This window comes from Trachypithecus francoisi, unplaced genomic scaffold (genome assembly GCF_009764315.1).
Source record: "Trachypithecus francoisi isolate TF-2019V2 unplaced genomic scaffold, Tfra_2.0 Lachesis_group3, whole genome shotgun sequence".
Taxonomy (NCBI): Eukaryota; Metazoa; Chordata; class Mammalia; order Primates; family Cercopithecidae; genus Trachypithecus; species Trachypithecus francoisi.
The window spans coordinates 116,890,230-116,910,990 of record NW_022681468.1 but is presented as its reverse complement, the minus strand read 5'-3'; the positions used below and the strand labels follow the sequence as shown (position 1 = coordinate 116,910,990).

General features: G+C 49.0%; 2 protein-coding genes across 8 annotated transcripts in view; both read right to left on the bottom strand.

The window, feature by feature from the left end:
• CELF6 (CUGBP Elav-like family member 6) overlaps nt 1-20,634 on the bottom strand; it is a 36,216-nt gene extending 15,582 nt beyond the window's left edge. For 4 of the 7 annotated variants that reach the window (XM_033189488.1, XM_033189492.1, XM_033189489.1 and 1 more), the window contains exons 1-3: nt 20,093-20,483; nt 16,366-16,448; nt 4,602-4,650 (exon numbers count right to left, since the gene is read on the bottom strand). In XM_033189488.1, the coding sequence (XP_033045379.1) occupies nt 4,602-4,650; nt 16,366-16,448; nt 20,093-20,354 (394 nt within the window). In that variant the 5' untranslated portion in view covers nt 20,355-20,483. Of the gene's footprint in view, nt 1-4,601; nt 4,651-5,429; nt 5,659-5,992; nt 6,501-16,365; nt 16,449-20,092 lie in introns of those variants that run through there. The other 3 variants (XM_033189487.1, XM_033189494.1, XM_033189493.1) reach the window with 3 other exon arrangements.
• HEXA (hexosaminidase subunit alpha) overlaps nt 20,593-20,761 on the bottom strand; it is a 56,770-nt gene continuing 56,601 nt past the window's right edge. Inside the window, exon 15 of the mRNA XM_033189485.1 lies at nt 20,593-20,705. The gene's annotated coding sequence lies outside the window, so the exon portion shown is untranslated. The remainder of the gene's footprint in view (nt 20,706-20,761) is intronic.

Sequence of the window (20,761 nt, the reverse complement as noted above, 5' to 3'; positions counted from 1 at the left end):
AACCCAGGAGGTGGAGCTGTACCTTGCAGTGAGCCGAGTTGTACCTTGCAGTGAGCCGAGATCATGCCACTGCACTCCAGCCTGGGCAACAGAGTGAGACTCCGTCTCAAAAACAAAACAAAACAAAATAACAACAAAAATACATGAACCTTGAATTTTTACCCATACAAACATTTTAATGTTCATGTTCAAATACACACAAATGCTGAGGGAAAAGTTTTTTTTTTTTGAGATGGAGTCTCTCTCTGTTCAGGCTGGAGTGCAGTAGCACGATCTCTGCCCACTACAACCTCCGCCTCCTGGATTCAAGCGATTCTCCTGCTTTAGCCTCCCAAGTAACTGGGATTACAGGCACACACCACCAAGTCCAGCTAATTTTTTTGTATTTTAATTTATTTTTTTTTTCTAGCATCATAAATTTCTTTATTTTTTTGTATTTTTGTAGAGACAGGGTTTCACTGTGTTGCCCAGGCTGGTCTTGAACTCCTGAGCTCAGCCAATCCACCCGCCTCGGTCTCCCAAAATGCTAGGATTACAGGTGTGAGCCACCACGCCCAGCCCTGAGGGAAAAGTTTTTGACACTATGTGTATTTAATGTATGTTAGGCGATAGTTTCATTTTAGAAAGTTGGATGCATTTTCCTTTAATAGTGTACTGCTCAATGTGTAGCTGCCACAGTATGTAAAATATAGGCCTGAAGTGTGGAGTATAGGAACAGCGTGGAACTTAGCTACAGAATTTATGCAAACTCACTGGAATACATTAAAAGGCTGCTATAATATATTCCACAAAGACCCAGATGCACCTCTGGTACTCTGAGAAAAGTGTCGCCAAGGCTGCAAGGGATGGCCATGACAGAAAAGGACCTTGGCATCTTCCATCAGACAGATCCTGATGTATTGCTAATATTAATTGTATTGTAGGCATAGAATTAACAAGTGTTACCAATAACTATTAAAATTGATACAGCAGGGGCCAGGCGCAGTGGTTCTTGCTTGTAATCCCAACATTTTGGGAGGTCAAGGTGGGAGGATCATTTGAAGCCAAGAGTTTGAGACCAGCCAGGGCAACAAAGTGAGACCCTGTCCCTACAAAAAATAAAAATACAAAAAATTAGCTGGGCATAGTGGCATGCACCTGTAGTCCCAGCGACTCGGGGGGCGGAAGCAGGGAGATCACTTGAGCCCGGGGGTTCAAGGCTGCAGTGAGCTATGATGGTGCCACTGCCTTCTAGCCTGGGCAACAGAGTGAGACACTGTCTCTAAAAAAAATAAATAAATAAACAGACAAATCAGTAAATAAATAAAAACATAAATTATACGATATGTGTGTTGGTTATTTCAACCACAAACCTCATGTTTATTGATTAAAAGTAAGACTACTACTACACTGTTACATCAAAAGTCAAGTGACAGAAGATAAAGTAGCTTTTTTTGTTAAAAAGCTAGGCTGGGTGTGGTGGCTCACACCTGTAATTCCAGCACTTTGGGAGCCAAAAGCAGACAGAGCACTTGTGGTCAGGAGTTCAAGATCAGCCTGGCCAACATGGCGAAACTTCGTCTCTACTAAAAATACAAAAATTAGCCGGGCGTGCTAGTGGGCACCTGTAATCCCAGCTACTCAGGAGGCTGAGGCAGGAGAATCGCTTGAACCCAGAAGGCGGAGGTTGCGTTGAGTGGAGAGGGCGCCACTGCACTTCAGCCTGGGCGACAGCGAAACTGCATCTCAAAAAATAAAAATAAAAAAGCTCATGTGTGCACAGAGCAATCCTCCTTTATGACAGATGGAAAAAGAAGCAATTATAGGTTGGGTAGGCTCTCACACTGCTGGTCTATTTTTAGAAATTGAATTCGTTGCCAACATTTAATATAATTAAAATGAACTTTTTTTTTTTTAGACAGGATCTCATTCTGTCACCTAGGCTGGAGTGTAGTGGCGTCATCTTAACTCCTGGGCTCAAGTAATCCTCCTGCTTCAGCCTCCCGAGTAGCTGGGACTAAAGATGTATGCCACCACACCAGCTTATTTTTGTATATTTTTTGCAGAGATAGGGTTTTGCTATGTTGCCCAGGCTAGTCTCAAACTTGTGAGCTCAAGTCATCCTCCCACCTTGGCCTCCTAAAGTGCCGGGATTACAGGCACCAGCTTGCGTGCCCAGCTGTAAATTATTTTATTAAATCATGGGGGTCTCACCCATTTAAGGTTACCTACCTGGGCTCCTGTAGTATTTGAGCTGATGATCCCTACTTGATGGGAAGAAAAATCATGCAATAATCCCTTCCAGAAGAAAGTGGAAGGTTTTGGAAGAATATGTTGGCCTTGATATCCCTTAGATTGTTTTCATTGACATCAGTACTCTTATCAGATAAAGAAGCCATTATTAATCAATGTTAAACTAAGGGATTTGATTTCAGGAATAATTTTAGAAAACACGGGCTCACTGGTGTAAATATATCTGGTCAGGTGTGACCATTGATTCTGAAGGTTTATAGAATGTTTGAGGTCACGGATATAAAACTTAAATGGGACAGGCTGTTCCACATTGTTGTCAAATGTTACATTTTAAAAGCAAAATCCAATGCCATTTTAAAAAGTTGATTTTCTTTGTTTTTCTTTTTTGTTTGTTTGTTTGTTTGTTTGTTTTGAGATGGAGTCTCGCTCTGTCACCCAGGCTGGAGTGCAGTGACACGATCTTGGCTTACTGCAAGCTCTGCCTCCCGGGTTCAAGGCGTTCTCCCGCCTCAGCCTCCCAAGTAGATGAGACTACAGGTGCCCACTACCACACCCGGCTAATTATTGTGTTTTTAGTAGAGACGGAGTTTCACCGTGTTAACCAGGATGGTCTCGACCTCCTGACCTCGTGATCCTCCCACCTTGGCCTCCCAAAGTGCTGGGATTACAGGCATGAACCATCGCGCCCGGCCAAAAAGTTGACTTTCTAAACCATTAGGTTGTGTTAGGTTGTGACTTTCTAAAGCATTAGGTTGTGTTTGTTCTTGGAGGAACAAACTTCACAATGGAACCACAAAATCACCAGAACTGTGTGTGGGTTCTCAGACTGAGCATGAAGTCTGAGAGGGGTACAGAATTAGTAGGACTCAATACATGTTTATATCACTTGGGTTCCATTCTGTTCCTGAACTTGGGCAGTTTCTTTCAGCTAGCAAAGCCATGGCTCATCTTGGGTAGGACAGGAAGAGAGTCTTACCCAAGAGAAAGAGTCAGCAGACATCAGGGAGGGCTATAGGCTGATACACCGGAAGGATCTAAGATCCGAGGGTGAGAAAAACACCAAGAACTGACACCAGAAGCTAGCATTGCCTTTACAGCACGGAAGCTGACCAGAACCCAGCTGGTCGGAAGAAAGCACAGGCTCTCTACCTGTCCTATGTGGTTTTGTTTTTGTTTTGATACAGAGTTGCGCTCTGTTGCCCAGGCTGGAGTGCAGTGGCATGATCTTGGCTCACTACAACCTCCACCTCCCAGGTTCAAGTGATTCTCCTGCCTCAGCCTCCCAAGTAGCTGGGATTACAGGCATCCACTACCACACTTGGCTAATTTTTCTATTCGTAGTAGAGACGGGGTTTCACCATGTTGCCCAGGCTGGTCTCAAACTCCTGGCCTCAAATGATCCACCCACCTCAGCCTCCCAAAGTGCTAGGATTACAGGTGTGACCCACCGTGTCCAGCCCACCTCCTGTTCTTAAGGAGCTCTGATTTTTCTCTACCAGGAAAGTGTAGCTATCAGAGATTTACATGGTCCTCAGCATAGAGGACTTACTATGGCTCATAAAGTCTGTTGTACCGGCCTCATCTTTTACCATGAACAACCAGGCAATTACAATGAAGGAATGGCCTCAATCCGGAGTAGACTGTGTTCTCTGATATCAGAAGGATCTAGAGAAGGAGAATAACCCCCACCTGATTCTTTTTTTTTTTTTTTTGAGACGGAGTCTCGCTCTGTCGCCCGGGCTGGAGTGCAGTGGCTGGATCTCAGCTCACTGCAAGCTCCGCCTCCCGGGTTTAGCCATTCTCCTGCCTCAGCCTCCCGAGTAGCTGGGGCGCCCGAGTAGCTGGGACTACAGGCGCCCGCCACCTCGCCCGGCTAGTTTTTTTTTTTTGTATTTTTCAGTAGAGACGGGGTTTCACCGTGTTAGCCAGGATGGTCTTGATCTCCTGATCTCGCGATCCACCCGTCTTGGCCTCCCAAAGTGCTGGGATTACAGGCTTGAGCCACCGTGCCCGGCTCCCCCCTCACCTGATTCTTAAAAACAACAACAACGAAATCCTGAAAGTTCCATGTGGCAAAACAGGAATGATGTCTCTCCAAGGGTAAGTGGCAAGAACTCCCTTTCTCTATCACTGGCATCTGTTTAGGCCCTTCTTGCCTCTTCTGGGTCTGGGCTCCTCAGAACCCCAGCCCTGCTCAGTCTGAGTAGGGAAGGCTGAGCTATTTCTGGGGCTCAGCAACTCTGAGCCCCACCTGTCCCCTTGACCCAGGGAAGCTCTCATACTAAGCCATGGGTAGGACTGACTCCAGGTGTGGGCCCACCCTCCCTTACACGGGTCGCAGCCTGAGGTTGGTCAGACGGGGACGTTACCTCCTCGGCCCTCACTGGCAGCTGGCTTCACTTGGATCGGACGATTCATCTGAAAGACATCGGACCAACACACCCATTCAGCGTGACTGCCTGGTCCTGGAGCCCCCAGCTTCTCGACCCCTGGACTCCTCAGGATCTGAGCTCTAGCCCCTTTGAACTCTGCACTCCATCACTTCCGCACTGGGATTACAGATTTTCTCCAAGATTCCTTCCTTAAACCCAGGAATTTAGAAGGTGCTGAAACTGGCAGGGATGGGTGACAGGAACTTAGTGGTAAGCACAAGGTGGAATGAAGCGGCTAAAGAGACTTTTCTGCCTGGGGCTCTGGGTAGGGGCTATGTGAGGCCTGTCCCTCTGGCTTCTGGACTTATTTAAAGGCTTTGCATGAGAGAATTGGGAAGGAGGGTAGAATTGATACTGCAGATTTGTGTTTTATGTCTAAAATGGAGACTATCATGCTATGTGTCATTTAGATGAAAGAGTCTGGGAATCAGACTCAGTGCTATCTGCCCTCAACTTGTCATTTAATAGTTGTATGACTCTAAGTAAGCCATCCTTTCTCAGATTCAATTTTTCTTCTTCTCCTGTATAGCTGAAATTACAGGCACGTGCCACCAGGCCCGGCTGATTTTTGTATTTTTAGTAGAGACAGGATTTCTCCATGTTGGCCAAGTTAGTCTCGAACTCTTGACCTCAAGTGATTCGCCCACCTCAGCCTCCCAAAGTGCTGGGATTACAGGCGTGAGCCACTGCTCCTGGCCAGATTCAATTTTTCGAATGAGGAAAACATTCCCCAAGCTGCTGTATCACTACAGTCTCCACACTCACCCGCTTCATCCCCTCCCTAGGGTCCTTTTCCCTGAGGATGCTGGAGTTTTCCAAGGCGCCATTCTCAGCCCTTTTTGTCTGGCTCTTCCTACTTTTCTTGGATAGTCTTGTCCACACCCACAGCCTCAGCTCCTCTCCACACAGGGTTGACTTAGAGCTCTGTATCTCCAGCCTGCATTCTCTTCTGAGCTTCAGAGCCATGTTACCAGCTGCCTGCTGGACATCCCCACTAGAAAGTCCCACGGGCACCTTCACTCAACATACCCAAACAAGAGCTGATTTTTTTTTTTTTGCCCCAACCTGATCCTCCCAGTCGCCCAAGTTATAAGCCTGGAAAGCAGCTTGACTTCTCTTTCCATCCCTTCCCCGTTCCCACCAACTTCACCTTTCAATTCAGGGGTTCCTGATGAGGTGTAGATAAAAATCACCAAGGAACCAGATGAGGCTCTTAAGTTGGGGGATTGTATAATTTGAAAACGCTCCTAGGTGATTTCAATATATCCCCCCCACATTCCCATCCCCCAACCACCCTGAGTGAATTCATGATTGAATCCCCATCTCACCTTCCTCTCATGGGTGTTGTGGGGATCACATGAGGTAATGGGGACGCAAAAGGTCTTTGTAAACTGCCAAGAGCTGGGTGCGTGGGAGGTGAGGAATTATTGTTGGGGGGCAGGCAGCTGAGTGCCGGGAGGAAAAAACAGCGGCCTTCCCGTTCATGGAGGAAGGGGTACTGATGCCCATCTGGCCTGAGAAGGTGATGATCTGACCCCCTCCCCTCAGGAAATGCTCTGCTTCTGCACCAATCAGGGGCCACTCCATCCCTTACCAATATGCTTGTTGCCGAGACAACAGGCAGCTTCCTGTTACCATAGCCACAAGTGCTACCCAGTAACCATGGTAACGCCCTGGCAGTCACAGTTGAGCAATTTCCTTTGGATCAAATTTGGGGGTGGGAGGGGCAGGGAGGGCTTACAAAAAAAAAGGGAAAGGAAAACAGGCCAAGCCTGAACCAGCGCAACTCCCCTCCCACCCAGGGCTCTGACACACCCACCCGCTGGTGGTGGAGCACCTGCAGTGTACCAGGCTGTGGGTGGGGGCCGAGACACCAACAGGACTCAGGTTGCAGTCTAGAGGGGATGACAGATCAATCCAAGCAGATCAGGGCGAACTTGACAGGTCTGGACTGGCCTGGACTAGGGACCAGGAGGACAGGACCCGTCCCTGGGCATGACCACCTGTGATTGTGGAGGAGAGACCAAGAAACAGAGCCATGGAGAGCAGAGACACAGGGAAAGATGAAGAAACACCGGCAGACAGAAATGATGTGAGAGAAAGACAGTCCTAGAAAGGGGCAAGGAAAGAGAGTTACTGGAGGAGAGGGGAAGGAAAAGAGGAGATGAAGGGTCAGGAAGCAGGTGCAGGAGAGGCAGGGAGGAGCCTGGTAGGGAAGAAGGCCAGAAGAGTAGAAGCCTGGGGTGGGGGGCAGTGAGGGTGAGCAAAACCATCATTATTTTATTAGTTCTTAAATAGATCCTGAGAATTTCTTTCTGGAACCTAGAGTGACGAGCACACGTGACAGCGGCAGTTTCCATAGCAGCTTCCTCCCTGGCTGGGTTTCCTGGGAGATGGTGCTCTGGGGGACGCCCCCTTCTCTCCTCCCACCCACTTCACCACCCTTCAACAGAGAGTGGGCATCGGGTGGTACACACATGTTCTCCCCTGGACCTGACCTAGACCTTCCACCACTCAGGCATGCTGCCAGCATTTCCTGTATTCTGTGACGAGCCCCGGGCATCTCTTCATGGGAGACGGTGATGATCTGTATGGGGATTCTCTCGTCATAGGCTCACAGAGGGGAAGATAATGTCACCATTTCCTGAGAGCCCACTCTGTGCCAGGCCCTTCCTGGGACTCTTCATTGTCTCTAAATCCTTCCAACCACTCTGCAAGGGAATACGAGTGTCCCCATATCATAGATGAGAAAGCTGAGGCTGAGGGAGGTGAAATCACTTGTCTAAGATCACATGGTGGGTAAGTGGTTGAGCTGGGATTTATCCCCAGGTCTGTCTGAGGCTGAAGCCCATGATTTTTGCATTGGAGTGCTGCTCAACTCCATTCTTTTTTTCTCTTTTTTTAGACGGAGTCTTGCTCTGTCACCCAGGCTGGAGTGCTGTGGCCAGATCTCAGCTCACTGCAAGCTCCGCCTCCCGGGTTCACGCCATTCTCCTGCCTCAGCCTCCCAGGTAGCTGGGACTACAGGCGCCGCCACCTCGCCTGGCTAGTTTTTTGTAGTTTTTAGTAGAGACGGGGTTTCACCGTGTTAGCCAGGATGGTCTCGATCTCCTGACCTCGTGATCCGCCCGTCTCGGCCTCCCAAAGTGCTGGGATTACAGGATTGAGCCACCGCGCCCGGCCTCAACTCCATTCTTAAGGCATGAACACAAATAGTGAGGCACAGAGGGACCAGGGCCTCGGGGGAGTGCAAGGTCAAGGGCTGTGGAAGAGGCAGACTCCAGCTGAAAAATTTGACTCAGGAAAGCTGCATAGAAGAAGCAATGTTTGACCTGAGCCTTGCAGGACTGGGATCACTGGCCATGCAGAGATAATAGGAGAGGTAGGAGTGGTGGCTGAGCACGCTGAATGGCTAGGGTATGGACAGGGAGCTGCAAGTCTGAAGGAGCAAAGTTTCTGGTGAGCACCTGGCATGGGAGTAGCCAGGGGAGAGCAAATTTCTTCCTAGCAGATAGATGTGGATTTCAATCCTGGCTCTATCACTTGCTTCTCTAAGGTCTCTGAGCCTCAATATCCACATTAGTGAAGGGGGAATCATGATCTTACCTTGCAGAGTTGTGACGACAATGACAATTGCTAGATCTCAGTAGATACCACAGATATAAAAATTTATTTTTTTTTTTGAGATAGAGTTTTGCTCTTGTTGCCCAGGCTGGAGTGCAATGGCATAATCTTGCCTCACTGAAACCTCTGCCTCCAAATTCAAGCAAGTCTCCTGCCTCAGCCTCCTGAGTAGCTGGTATTACAGGCATGCGCCACCATGCCCGGCTAATTTTGTATTTTTAGTAAAGACAGCATTTCTCCATATTGGTCAGGTTGGACTTGAACTCCCGACCTCAGGTGATCCGCCTGCCTCAGCCTCCCAAAGTGCTGGGGTTAGAGGAGTGAGCCACCGCACCTGGCTGGGTTTTTTGTTGTTGTTGTTATTGTTGTTGTTTTTATTGTTGTTAAGGATATGAAACTGAGAGGTAGGCAAGGGCCAGATTAGGGAAGGCTGTGAAAACCGCATGAAGGAATTTTGACTTTGACTTTGTTGTATTTCAAAGGCAATGAGGATCCAGAGAAGGGAAGGATTCTTAAAATTTTTTAAACATTTTTATTTATTTATTTATTTATTTTAGAGACTGAGTCTCACTCTGTCACCCAGGCTGGAGTGAAGTGGCGCCATCTCGGCTCACTGCAATCTCCGCCTCCCAGGTTCAAGCAATTCTCCTGCCTCAGCCTCCTGGGTAGCTGGGACTACAGGCGCCCGCCACCACGCCCAGCTAATTTTTGTATTTTTAGTAGAGACAGGGTTTCACCATGTTGGCCAGGCTGGTCTCAAACTCCTGACCTGTGGTCTTACTCTGCTGCCCAGGCTGGAGTACAGTGGTGCCATCATAGCTCAATACAAACTCCAAATCTTGGGCTAAGTGATTATTCCACTTCAGCCTCCCAAATAGCTGGGAATACAGGTACGTGCCACTATGCCCAGCTAATTTTAAAATTTTTTGTAGACACTGGGTCTCACTATGTTGCTCAGGCTGGTGTCGAACTCCTGGGCTCAAGCGATCCTTGGACCTCATCCTTTCAAAGTGCTGGGATTACAGGTGTGAGCCGCTATGACCAGCCAGGAAAGAGTATTAAGTAGGGAAATCATCTAGTCAGTTTTGTCTTATGAAGGATCCCATAAGCTGTCACTATGTGGAGAAAGGATTGGAAAATGAGTGATTAGAGGAAAGAAGATCAGAGGCACAGGTGAGAGGTGAGTGTGACCTGGATAGAAATAAATGAACAGATTTAACAGATGCATAGGAAGAATTAACTGGACTATAGTTCTACTGGATATGTGGACCTGGGAAGAAGAGGGCATATTGGCTGACTCTCAGGTTCATAGCTTGGGAGTTGGGGAAGGTGGGAGTTTGGGGGTACAAGGATGAACCTCTTGGGTTCCTCCTTCCCAGGGGAGGAACCTGAGAGAATAAGAACAGAATTGGGGAGAGCAGGGCTCTGAGCCTTCAGTCCCCACAGAGCAGTGGTGATGGAGGACACCTGGGATTTAGGTATGTTACGTGTGGCTGGAGGAGAAAGAGAGCTGCCCCCATGAGCTTCCTGGGCAACCGATTATATATACCTTATTCCTGCCATTGACAGAGGAGGGACATGGCAGTGGGATGAGGTAATCAGGAGTCCCCCTTGAGGAAAAGAGGACATTGCCTCCTGGGCCAAAAACTTGTCCTGGGACTTCAGGTGAGCTCTTGCCCTGGCTGAGCACCTGTTCTCTTAAGAATTTCCCAGATGGAGTCCAGGCCCATGTCTGCTTCAGAGCCCAGCCCTGGAGGGGAATTCAAGGGATAGAATGTCAGAGAGAACAACCTATTCCAGGCAATGGAGTGGGGAAGGTTAGAGGCAGCAGAGACACGCACAGGGCCCTGGACCTTCTGCCCCAGTGAGCAGAAAGGAGAGCAAGACCCTACCTAACTCTCTGCCCTGACTTGTCTAAAATTCCTCCATTTGGGCTCAGCATCGCCCTTTTCAGACTCTTCTGCCCTGATGCCAACTATTCTTTTCACTCAGCACTCACACCCTCAGCACTCCCCATTCCATGGGAAGACAGTTATTAGAACCTTCTTGAGGAAGGGAACACTGGTAGGTTTGGGAAAGGTGTCAGGAGGTGCAGGGCAGAGTGGGACAGAAAAAAGTCAAACGTCGTCATTTTTAGTAGTTTGTTTTACCTCATCCCCTCCTCTAATTCAACCCACTGTCAAGTCCCATTGGTTCTAGAATCTATGTGGATATCCTGAACAGCTCTGAAGTCTAACCTCTCCTCTCCTTTCCTGGCCTATCTCCAGCTCTAGGCCAGCATCACCATTCATCTGCACTCAAGCAACATTGCACTAAAGGGTAATCCAGCCTCCAGTGTTGCTTCCTTTCCAACCCAACCTTCTTCACACCATAGTCAGAGTAATCTTTTCTTTTTCTTTCTTTCTTTCTTTTTTTTTTTTTTTGACACAGGATCTTGTTCTGGCTCTAGTGCAGTTAGCTCACTACAGCCTCAACCTCCAGGGCTCAAGCAACCCTCCCACCTCAGCCTCCCAAGTAACTGGGATTACAGGTGCACACCACCACACCTGGCTAATTTTTGAAAAATTTTTGTAGAGACAAGGTCTCACTATGTTGTCCAGGCTGGTCTCAAACTTCTGGGCTCAGCGATCCTCCAGCCTCAGCCTCCCAAAGTGCTGAGATTACGGGCATGAACCACTATGCCTGGCCCAGAGTAATCTTTTGAAACTAGTCTCTTACCCTTCTCTGCTTAAAATCCACCTCTGTTCCCCCATTGCAAGCTCCTGTTAAAGCCCAAGATTCTAAGACTGGCTGTCAAAACTTGTGAGTCTGGCTTCCACTGCTGCCCAACATGCACGATTCTCTCTACTCATGTGGAGCCTTAGCCATCTTTGCTAGACACCTTCCCTGCCAGTGTTCACACTGTCCCCAGAATTTCTTGTCTTTTAGGTTTCTAGATCCTCAAATATGATAAAATATGATCATGATTCAGCTCAGATAACATCTCCTCTGCAAAGCATCTACTCCCTCCCCATTTCTTTTTATTCTTTTTTCACTTATTTACTTATTTTTATTTTGTATTTTTGTATTTTTAGTTGAGATGGGGTTTCACCATGGTGGCCAGGCTGGTCTCAAACTTCTGACCTCAAGTGATCTGCCCGCCTTGGCCTCCCAAAGTACTGGGATTTCAGGTGTGAACCATCGCACCCGGCCTTTTCCTTTATGGTTTGACCCTGGGACTCCCTCCCCAAGTAAAAGTCTCTCTTTTACTTGCCCAGATGTATGCCCCAGTGAGACGCAATGAGGCTCATTTTTAAGAAGCATCTTGAGGGCAAAGACTCAGACTCATTCATGAAGTGGTTGCTAGCACACGCAGTGCCTTTCTATAAATATAAAAAGGCACTCCCTAGCCCCGGGATGAATGAGAAAAAATGTGCTCTTTCCTCTGGGCTGACAAAGCCTTGAAATAATGAGCATGACTTGGTCAATAGAGCATGGCTGGATTTTTGCCCCCATCTGCCCTCTGCACCCAAGCTGTTTTGTGCAGGGCACAACCTGCAAAACCAAATGCACTCCCTTACTCAGTAACATCTGCCTCCTTCACAGTGTTTGAAGGGATGGCTTCCCAAAGGAAGGGAAGTCAGGAACAGGGAGATAAACAAATAGGGAGGCAGCTTCTGCATCCCAGAAGTGGGGCTGAGGCTAGGCCTCACCTTCTTCAGGTGGATTCTGGAGCATAAAGTGAGGCTAAAAGAAGGAATTCTGGCTTCATCAAGAAGAGGCTGCAGGAGGTGGGAGCCAGGTGGGACAGATCAACCGAGGTTTGAAGGAGTTCTCAAATAGTGAGGCAAGCTTTCATAGGGACAGAACGTGTCAGGGGACAAATGGAGAGGAGCCAAGCAAGAGAAGGTGTCAGTCCATCAGAATCCATGACATTCTTGGCCGGGAGTGGTGGCTCACGCCTGTAATCCTAGCACTTTGAGAGGCTGAGGCGGGCAGATCACTTGAGGTCAGGAGTTCAAAACCAGCCTGACCAACATGGTGAAACCCCGTCTGTACTAAAAATACAAAAAAAATTAGCCAGGCGTGGTGGCGGGTGCCTGTAATCCCAGCTACTTGGGAGGCTGAGGCAGGAGAATCACTTGAACCCTGGAGGAGGAGGTTGCAGTGAGCTGAGATGGCACCACTGCACTGCAGCCTGGGCAACAGAATGAGACTGTGTCTCAAAAAAACCCAAAAAACAAAAAACAAACAAACTATGAAATTTCCCCTGGGGTTTCAGACTTTTCTCTTTGGGGGCTGACCCAGCCTTTTCTGGTCCCATGGCGACAGTCCTGCCTGATGCCAGCAGGAATTCAGATTAAAGTCTTGTCCCTGCTTCTCCAGCAGGTGGCAGCTGTGCTCAGGACCCAGTGATAGCAGAGAGCTGGGCACTCCTCTCTCCATGCTGATGGGCCTAAGGCCAGGTGACTAAAGTTGCTGCTGTCCCTGGCAGGCCCAGAGGAAAGATTGATGGCACAGGCATTGCTGGGGCTGGCCAACACAGTCATTGATTTTCATTTAGGAGAATAATTAAATATTAATTTTCACTTTGTTAAGCTGGAGAGGGCGAATAAAGCCAATGCTAACAGTATCAGAGGAAGCTGGGCCATGTTGGAGACCTGCAGATGGAACAGTGAGAGGGGGAAGATGTCCCCAGTCACCATTCTCTCCAGAACCTAAGACCCCTGCCTGCTACCTAGTTGTCTCAGGTCACAGTACAGTGGTTAAGTGAATGAGTTCTAGGGCCAGATTAACTGGGCCCAAAGTCCAGATACTCCCATTATTAACTATATGACATTGGGCAAGTCACTTGATTCTTATGACTTAGTTTTCTCACCTGTAAAATGGGAATGCCAATAACAATTCCTTATTTAGGCCTGGCACGGTGGCTCATGCCTGTAATCCCAGCACTTTGGGAAGCCAAGGTGGGTGGATCACTTGAGGCCAGAAGTTCAAGACTAGCCTGGCCAACATGGTGGAACCTCATCTCTACTAAAATTACAAAAATTAGTTGGGCACGGTGGTGTACACCTGTAATCCCAGCTACTCAGGAGGCTGAGGCAGGAGAATTGCTTAAACCCAGGAGGTGGAGGTTGCAGTGGGTCAAGGTCATGGCACTGCACTCCAGCCTGGGCAACATCATGAGACTCTGTCTCAAATACAAACAAACAATCTTCTTTATGGACAATTAAATGACTTATACCGTGTAAAGTGGTAGGAAGACTAAGTATCAATAAATGCTCATTACTATTATTTGCTTTTCTCCTCCAGAAATTCTCGCAGTACTCTAAGGGCATCACAGCCCTTATCTCAGGTACCCTTGGCCTCATGGAGCTCTCCAGGTACCCCTTATCTAGCAGAGCCCTGTGTCTTGTGGAAGAGAGATGTTTTTCCTCCCAAAGTTTATCTTAATTTTTGGGGGGGGGGCCTCCCATTTCCTGTCAGGGTAAAGCCTGGCATTTAAAGTTTCATCTTCAACTGCTGCCTTCTGTAGATCTTCCCTCCAGCTTCCCTCCATGCTCATGTTGGCCTCCCCTACAGTGCCAGCTGCATTTCACACCCACCTGTTCCATCTGTGTCTGCACCTTTACCATGCTGTTTCCCACATGGAATGTTACAGCTTGTCTCATTGACTCTCAGTTCTAGCAGCAGAAGTCATTTGCTCCCATGGTTAGATGAATGATGAGTTCTACTCCTACTCCTACTAATGCTGCTGTTACTATTACTGTTACTATCACTACTACCACCAGCTAACTCGTATTAAGTGCTTATTTTCTGCCAAGAACAGCACTGAGTACTTTAGTTCACCTAATGACTTAGTTCATTTAACCACGACAACAACCCTATGAGTTTAACTTTACAGATGAGAAAACTTAGGCGTAGCAGTAAAGACTTGCCCAAAGTCACAAAGCTAGTGAGTGGTGGGACCTGGATCCACACACAGGTCTCTCTGACTCAGGAGCTTGCATACAGAGGATCAGTGATGGTGACAAGTTGGTGTTACTTGGCACTTAGTCCCCAAAAGTGAGGCTCAAGGTGCTTCAGTTACTGTGATTGGTTCTAGGAGCTGTCACCCCATTAACAGCTTGATTAGCTTTTGGTGAAGCTTGCTCCATTGCTTGGCAGCTCCAATTCAGAGAAGTAACTTCTTTATACTGAGCTGAAATCAGTGTCTGTTTCTTATATTAACTGATCCAAATCTTGCCTTCTGGGGCCACTCATAGAAAACCAAACCCCTCTTCTAGAATCTGAAGGTAGTTACCCCAACCCCAACAGTAGTACTTATTGAGATCTTACTCTGTGCCAAGCACTTGCTAAGCCTCAAGTAATCCTCACTACAGCCAAGTGAGCTAGGTGTTAGTATAACCCATTCCTCATATCTAAAGAAACTGAAGCTCAGGAGTCCAAGTAACGTGCCCAGAGACACAGAACTGACAAATGGCAGAGCTGGAATTCAAATCCAGTGGGTTTTTTGTTTGTGTGTGTGTGTGTGTGTGTGTGTGTGTGTGTATTTGTTTTTGAGACTGAGTCTCACTCTGTTGCCCAAGCTGGAGTGCAGTGGCATGATCTTGGCTCACTGCAACCTCTGCCTCCCACGTTCAAGCGATTCTCCTGCCTCAGCCTCCCAAGTAACTGGAACTACAGGCATCTGCCATGTCCAGCTAGTTTTTGTATTTTTAGTAGAGACGGGGTTTCGCCATGGAGGCCGGGCTGGTCTCGAACTCCTGATCTCAGGTGATCTGCCCGCCTTGGCCTCCCAAAGTGCTAGGATTACAGGCGTGAGCCACCACACTCAGCCTCAAAAACCAGTGTTTTTAATTATTAGCTTATGATGCCTCCTTATTAAAGTCCTTCTAAGCCCTATCTTCTCCAGTTAAATCATCCCAACTCCTCCAAACTATTATCCAAATATATCTTGTGCCTTTACTTCATCCTCTTCTCTCCTTTTTTTTTTTTTTGTTTTTTGAAATGGAGTCTCGCTCTGTTGCCCAGGCTGGAGTGCAGTGGCACGATCTAGGCTCACTGCAAGCTCCACCTCCCGGGTTCATGCCATTCTCCTGCCTCAGCCTCCCGAGTAGCTGGGACTACAGGTGCCCACCACCACACCCGGCTAATTTTTTTGTATGTTTTTAGTAGAGACGGGGTTTCACTGTGTTAGCCAGGATGGTCTCGATCTCCTGATCTTGTGACCCACCCGCCTTGGCCTCCCAAAGTGCTGAGATTACAGGCGAGAGCCACCACGCCCGGCCAACTTTATCCTCACCTCATTCTTGTAGGCAAACGACTCTCCTAAATCTGAGGCCCAGAACTGGACATAGTCCCAAGTTTGGCCTGTTAATGGCATTTAAATAGTGCTCTGTTCTAGACACACCGTTTCTTGGACAAGAGAAAACAAGGCTGTACAGCATGACTTGCTCTTGGTAAACCCATGCTAATTACTAACGATCACCCCTTCATTCTACCACATGGTCAATAGGTCCCAACTTGCCTCTTGTTGAGTGATTATGCATTAGCCAAGACCAGACCAGGTACCACTGGTGCCTACAAGCCTAGCAGAATCATGTCTCCCCTAACTTTAGCTGAGTGTTTGCAGTGTGGAGGGAAGACAACCTTAGTGAGTCAAGACACCAGAAAAAACCATTACAGGAAAAGGACTAGAGAGAAGTGCCAACAAAGACCCTAGAGAAAAAGGGATACCAGTCCAGCAGAACCTCTACCCCATGTATCTGAATACCTGCTCACACCAGTGACAAGTGACACCCAAAGCCATAATCTGAGCCAAATTGAATAAATTCTAGCTTAGCCCACAACACTGATGCCTCTCCTAAATATGGGTGGAGTGCCTGGCCCAAGGATCTTGAGCCCCTTTTTAAGTGAGAAGATTGGATATAACAAAGAATTTGTTGCTGTTCGGGTATAGGAAGCCGTCTCCTAGAAAGATGATTCTGCTTCTAGTTCTTAGTCCCAACCCAGCCGCCACATGCTGCTTTGGCATGCACACAGGGCACTGTCCCCAGCCTGAGGTGATTCCCGCCCCCCAACCTGGAGAACTTACCCCTGGCAGGGTCTTCTGCTCGTGCAGTGCACTCTGGGCCTTGAGAGCAGAGTCCCGGGCGCAGTAGGTGAGGAAGGCACAGCCTGAGGAGGAAGAGGCTGGCTCAGGGGGTTTCCTGAAACCCCCAACTATTCTTCTTCGAAATACTCCACTAAGTTGACAAACTTAAGGCCACTCTCCTTTAAACAAGGACTCTGCTTTCTGAGAAGCCTTCTCTGCCTCCCACCTCTGGAGAGAGGGGCTTCATGTGCCTGGGGACCAGTATCCCAGGCTCTGGCTCTCTTTCATTTGCTTCTGGCATCCTGCCCAGAGAACATATGTACCCACACCCAGTCACATGTGCATACAATCCCACATCTCCCCTCCCCACTCCAGTCATAAGTCCTGTTGGGGTTAAACCTCCCTAAGCAGCTTTATCATCATCTTTAACCCAGACTTCCCCTTCCTTTTTGGATTCAGACTCATGGAGTCTCCCAGGATCAGCCTCAATTCCTTCTCAACTCAGTTTCAGATGGGAGGAGGCAAAAGAGTAAAAGAAGGGTTGGGGGCCAACCCCAGCACCTCCCAGCTCTTTTCCATATCTCCCTCCCCTAAGTTTGAAGCTGGGGAATGGATTGATTTGAGACTTAGAAGATGGGACTGGTTTAATGGCTTCCCATAGGTGGTAGTTTCCAGGGACCCCCTAATCCTGTTCAAGGATCTTGATCTGTCAACCCTCCTAGGGCTTTGAGGTAGGGCTTCTTAAAGAGTTATTGTGCCTCAAATCTGGCTCCTCTAAAAGGGCCAGCAGATATGGGGCAGCGAAGAGGTCTAGGTTGAGCCAAAGTGTCAAGTTCAGCCCTCTCTTTGTTCAGCCTCAGGACCTGTAGCCTGCTAGGAAGCACTGAAGCAGCACTCTCCTCCTTTCCAACAGCCACAGAGCACTCATTCATTCAGAAAATATTTATTGAACACTTACTTATTATGGTGGGGCCTTTTGATGAGCTTGGGGATAGAGTGGCAACAAGACAGACACATTCCTTGCCCTCATGGGGATTAGACAAATCAGGAGGGGCCCCTAAACGAGTCCAAAGGGCTGAGTAATGTCTCAAAGAAGGCATTGAGTCCTCAAGAACAAGAACACTGAGTCCTTAACAATCAGGTGATGAAAGGGACAGTGATTATTTCAGACAGAGGGAAAAGCATATATGAAGGCTGAATCAAGAATTTGGTGTGTTGGGGAAATGGATACAAAGTTAGTGTGGTTGGAGGCTGGTGCATGGGGGCAGAGTGGCTAGTGAGGTATGCAGGAATCAAGTCATATGTAGCCTTGTGGGCCTCAGTTGGATTTTGAACTTTTTCCTAAGAGCAATGGAGAGCCACTTTAAAGGGTTTTAAGCAGATCTGTGAGATAAGATCTGTTTTCAAAAGGAGGCTTCTGAGTGTAGGAGGGAGAACGACTGAAGGAGGAGAAAGTGGATATGGCAAATGGGACCATTTTTTTCTGGCCTCTTCTACAGGGCTGCCCCCTTAAGATGGGTTTATTGTCGGCCATTCATTGAGTTAAAGGGAACTTAGAGAACTGAGCAAAACTCTTATCATATCAACAGGGAAACTGAAGCCCAGAGAGTGGGGCAGTGGCAGGGCAGGATTTGGAATGTCTTAACTCCCAAGCTGGGGTTGTTTTCAAAGCACTTGGGTAACAAGTGGCTGCCTGCCTCGGTATCCAGCCATCAAAAGGAAAATGAGTCACTGTTGCTGGGGGGAGGATGAGGAAGATGTTGACTTGGAGACCCTCCACAATCATCTTGGAAGGTAACACTTGCCTTGGAGAGTTTTGATTTAGTTTGGAAATAAATCACCAAACACCTGATTCCACTTACACTCCTGCTGTGTCTTTTGCCACCAACCCATATCACCCGACATCCAAATCCGGCAGGGTTGCCTGTCTGAAAGGCTCAGGGGCCCAGTTGCTGCCTAAAGAAGCCCCATGTGGACTAGCCGGGATGGAGGGTGGAAGAATGAAGGGAAGAAAAGACAGAGAAGCATGGTTTGAGAGACAGATGAATGAAAGTAACAGACAGAATTAGAGCTAAATGAAAAGAGAGAGGATGAGGGAACAGTTCAGACTCTTGATAGTGAGAAGAGTGAGATTTAAGGATATTCTATACACTTCCCTTATTGTACAGATGATCTACGAAGATTAGCTTTGTACTTACATACTGAAATCAATGTCTAAAAATAAGAAAATGAGTTGCTATAGAGGGATGGACAGACAGGCAGGTAGTGGGAGTGCATTAGAAGGAATCTAGAGGGTGTGGTATTGTTCTTTCACACACCCATTAACACAACCCCACCCCAAAGGGTGGAAGCTGTACTCCTAGCCAGACAGTCCTAACCCTTCTATTGGCATTTTCTCGAAGTGCCTACATTAGTGTGCCGAGGAACCCTACAAGGCCTCCCAGTTGAAGAGGTGGCAGTCTGATTCCAGCTCTCAGTCCTTAGGAATGTACCTTAAGCTGTTACCCAAGGCCCACCCTCCTCTCTTAGGAAGATCATGGAGGATAGTTGGTGACTCTTTCCCAGCAAAAATGTGAAACCACAGCGTGGTGGTGATGGTGGGGGAGGATATAAGAGGGTTTCTTCTCAAATCATCTCCCCTTCTCCTGCCCATGTATGACATGTGACTCTGGCTCTCTTACTCCAGCCCTGCCTAGACGGACTTTTCTGCATGTAAACAAGCCTCCTCCCTCTCTCTACAGGAAGAAAGGGGTGTGGCCGAACAGGACCGTGGTGCCTGTGTCTCTCTAGAAAGGGCAGGGAGAAGATCTCCTTCTGTCTCTTCAGCCTGACTCACCCTGAGAATGGGTCTGGATTGTGACCAGCCTGTGAGGGAGGGAAAGAAGGAGGCCATAAAGAGGATTGGGGAGGAGCAAAGAGGAGGCACAGGAGTAGGGGGATTACAGAAGGAAAGAAGTGTGGATTCAGCTGAGGGAAATCCAAGAGGAAAGGGACACAGGGTGGCAGGAGTTCCCAGCTGAGGTCAGGGTTCTGAACTGGAATCAGAAGAGGTGGAGAGCATTGGGATTCTGGTAAAGGGCAGGAGAGATTGGGGCTGTTGTTGAACATGAGGGGGTATTTGGAACTGAGAGCCTCCTGAGAACTGAATTGGATTTTGTGTTAGACAGGTCTGGGTTCTGAAGAAGGGGAGGGTTTGAGTCTCCAGTGTTTTAGGTTGGCAGTCTGAGAGTCAAAAGAAGGCTCTTGAGGGGGATGGCTGGACTAGGAGGCCAGAAGGAGGGGTGCAAGTCCAAGATATGCATGTGAGTTGTTAGGCCTGAGTGAGGCACCACCAGTTGGAGGATTCAGGAATGTTTGGGTTCAGGGTTTGGGAAATGGAGGGTATTCGAGATCTAGAAGGTGGAGTAAGTTTTCAAATTCCGGAATTTTAGGTCAGATGGGAGAGGTGGCGGAGAGGTCCAACTGAAAGGCAGGGACTGCTGGGATGTGAGAGGTGGAGCCCAGGAATTTGGAGGTTAGAGTGGAGAACATGTTAGGGGACCACAGTGATAATCAGAGGGAGGATGTCAGAGAGAAAATTCTGTGATTTGGGAAGGGGGCTGGGCTGAGGTGGGGCTGATATTGGACTGGTGTTGGACTGGCTCTCGGCAGGGCTAGGGCTAGGGCTGGGGCAGGGCCACACTCTAATCGGACTGGGGTTGGGCTGGGCTGGGCTGACCCCGCGCACCTTTGTGGAGGCCGGTGAGCCGGTCCTTCAGCACCGTCAGCTCGTAGATGCGGCCGAACTCCTCGAACAGCGGCTTGAGGTCCTGCTCGTCCAAGCCCCGCGGGATCTGCCCCACGAAGAGCTTGATGGCGTCGTGGTCCTTCATGGGCACGGCGGGGCCAGGATGTAGCCCGCTCATGCCGACGCCGCTGTCCGCGGTGCTGAAACCCAGGCGCGGGCCGGGGCCAGCGGGCTGCGCTGACCCTCCCGGCGCCGCGGCCATGTCCCCGCCCTGTCCGCCCTCCCGCTGGTCCCACCAGTCCCGCCTGTCCCGCCGTCCCCTCCCTGGACCGGTGGCGAGGGCCAGGGGGAGGGGGCGGGGCCCGGGCGGAGAGGGCGGGGGGGGGCTGCTCAGGGGGCGGGGTCCGGGTGGAGGGGCGTAGAGGGGGTGGGGCGGGCTGGAAAGGGGCGGGGCCGGGGCGGGGCGGGCCCGGGCCGAGGTGGCGGCGGGACGCTGGGGTCTGGCTTGAGGTCCCCGTGCGGCTCTCTCTGGGCTCCCGCCCGAGCTCTCCCGGAGCCGAGCCCCGAGCCCCAGCCCCCGTGCTTGGTGACGTCAGACAGCTGGCCGCCGAGTCTACGCAAATGATTTGCATAATAAGGAAGCACGGCCAATCAGAGTGGGAGTTGACT